This window comes from Myotis davidii, unplaced genomic scaffold, assembly GCF_000327345.1.
Source record: "Myotis davidii unplaced genomic scaffold, ASM32734v1 scaffold125, whole genome shotgun sequence".
NCBI classification, from domain to species: domain Eukaryota; kingdom Metazoa; phylum Chordata; class Mammalia; order Chiroptera; family Vespertilionidae; genus Myotis; species Myotis davidii.
In genome coordinates, this window is record NW_006299390.1 from 3,357,894 (window position 1) to 3,359,286 (window position 1,393).

General features: G+C 43.6%; 1 protein-coding gene across 1 annotated transcript in view; it reads left to right on the top strand.

Moving 5' to 3' along the window:
- The window catches only part of ORC5 (origin recognition complex subunit 5), a 67,873-nt gene that overhangs the window by 3,566 nt on the left and 62,914 nt on the right, over nucleotides 1-1,393 (top strand). The window contains exon 2 of the mRNA XM_006774900.2: nucleotides 847-939. Within this exon, the coding sequence (XP_006774963.1) occupies nucleotides 847-939 (93 nt within the window). The remainder of the gene's footprint in view (nucleotides 1-846; nucleotides 940-1,393) is intronic.

The window sequence follows — 1,393 nt, forward strand, 5'->3', positions numbered from 1 at the left end:
GCCAGGCAGAGGGAGGGAATCCTGGGGCTCAGGTGTGGGGCAAGGCAGAGGCAGTTAGGGGCAATCAGGCCAGCAGGGGAGCAATTAGGGGTGATCAGGTCAGTAGGGGAGCAGTTAGGGGCGATCACGCAGGCAGGCAGAAGTGGTTAGGGGTTCGGCAGGCAGGCAGGTGAGCGGTTAGGAGCCAGTGGTCCCGGATTGCGAGAGGTTTGCCGGTTTAAACCGGCAGTCGGACATCCCCCCAGGGGTCCTGGATTGGAGAGGGTGTAGGCTGGGCTGAGGGGACACTCTCCCTCATGCATAAATTTCGTGCACTGGGCCTCTAGTAGTCTTTATAAAAGGAATTAGATAAAAATGGATAGCCTGGCTGGGTGGCTCAGTTGTTGGGCATTGTCCTGTGCACCCCAAGGTGGTGGGTTCATGCCAAGCACATGCCGGGGTTGCAGGCCGATTCCAAGTGTGGGGCATGCAGGAGGCAGCTAATGGATGTTTGCTCTCACCTTAATGTGGTCAAAATTATCCTTGAAAAATCTCTTAAATATCCTATAAAATCTCCTTTGAAAATATGAGTTTTTATTATATATATAATAATATAAAAAGTATGAGTATATGTAGTATATAATAAGCCAAATATAATTTTTCAGAAATTTTAATTTCTTAACAGAGAAAGTGCTTAGACTTGAATGCAAGTAAATTCGAAGTGTGGTGATGACACCACTTTATGCTCACTGCTAAAATAATTTGAATTGAATATTTTACTTTACCACATAAAACTTTCTTGCGAGCTAATAAATGTTTATTTTCTGTTTTGTATGTACAGTCTGATAATCATCTTTTCTTCTCTAGAGACATCATTTCAGCTTTCCATCCATTTTTATTTATGGACATACTGCCAGTGGAAAGACCTATGTCACAAAAACTTTGTTAAAAACTTTAGAGGTAAGAATAAATCCCCCCTCCCCCCAAAAAAGAATAACCCCAAACTCCGTGTTAATTGATTTGTACTCACAGCCTTAGAAATGGAAGGGATCTGGGTGATTATTTAGTCCAGTTTACCTTTCTCTGAAGGAATATCTATCTATCCTATCTAATAATAGAGAAACATTGTAATTAACCATAACTTTGCTACCCTTCCCATTGGCTAATCAGCGAGATATGCAAATTAACCGCCAACAAAGATGGCGGTTAATTTGCATACATATTCGCGAAATGGCGGAGCGAAGGCTTGAAGGTGGCTCCAGCCGAAGCGAAGGCCTGGGTCCCGGGTGGAGGAAAATCAGTGCCGGCAGCCAGGAGAAGGGAAGGACTGTTGCACGAATCTTCTATTGCACAAATCTTTTCGTGCAACAGGCCTCTAGTATGTATATATTTGAAAACTAGAGGACCGGTTCAT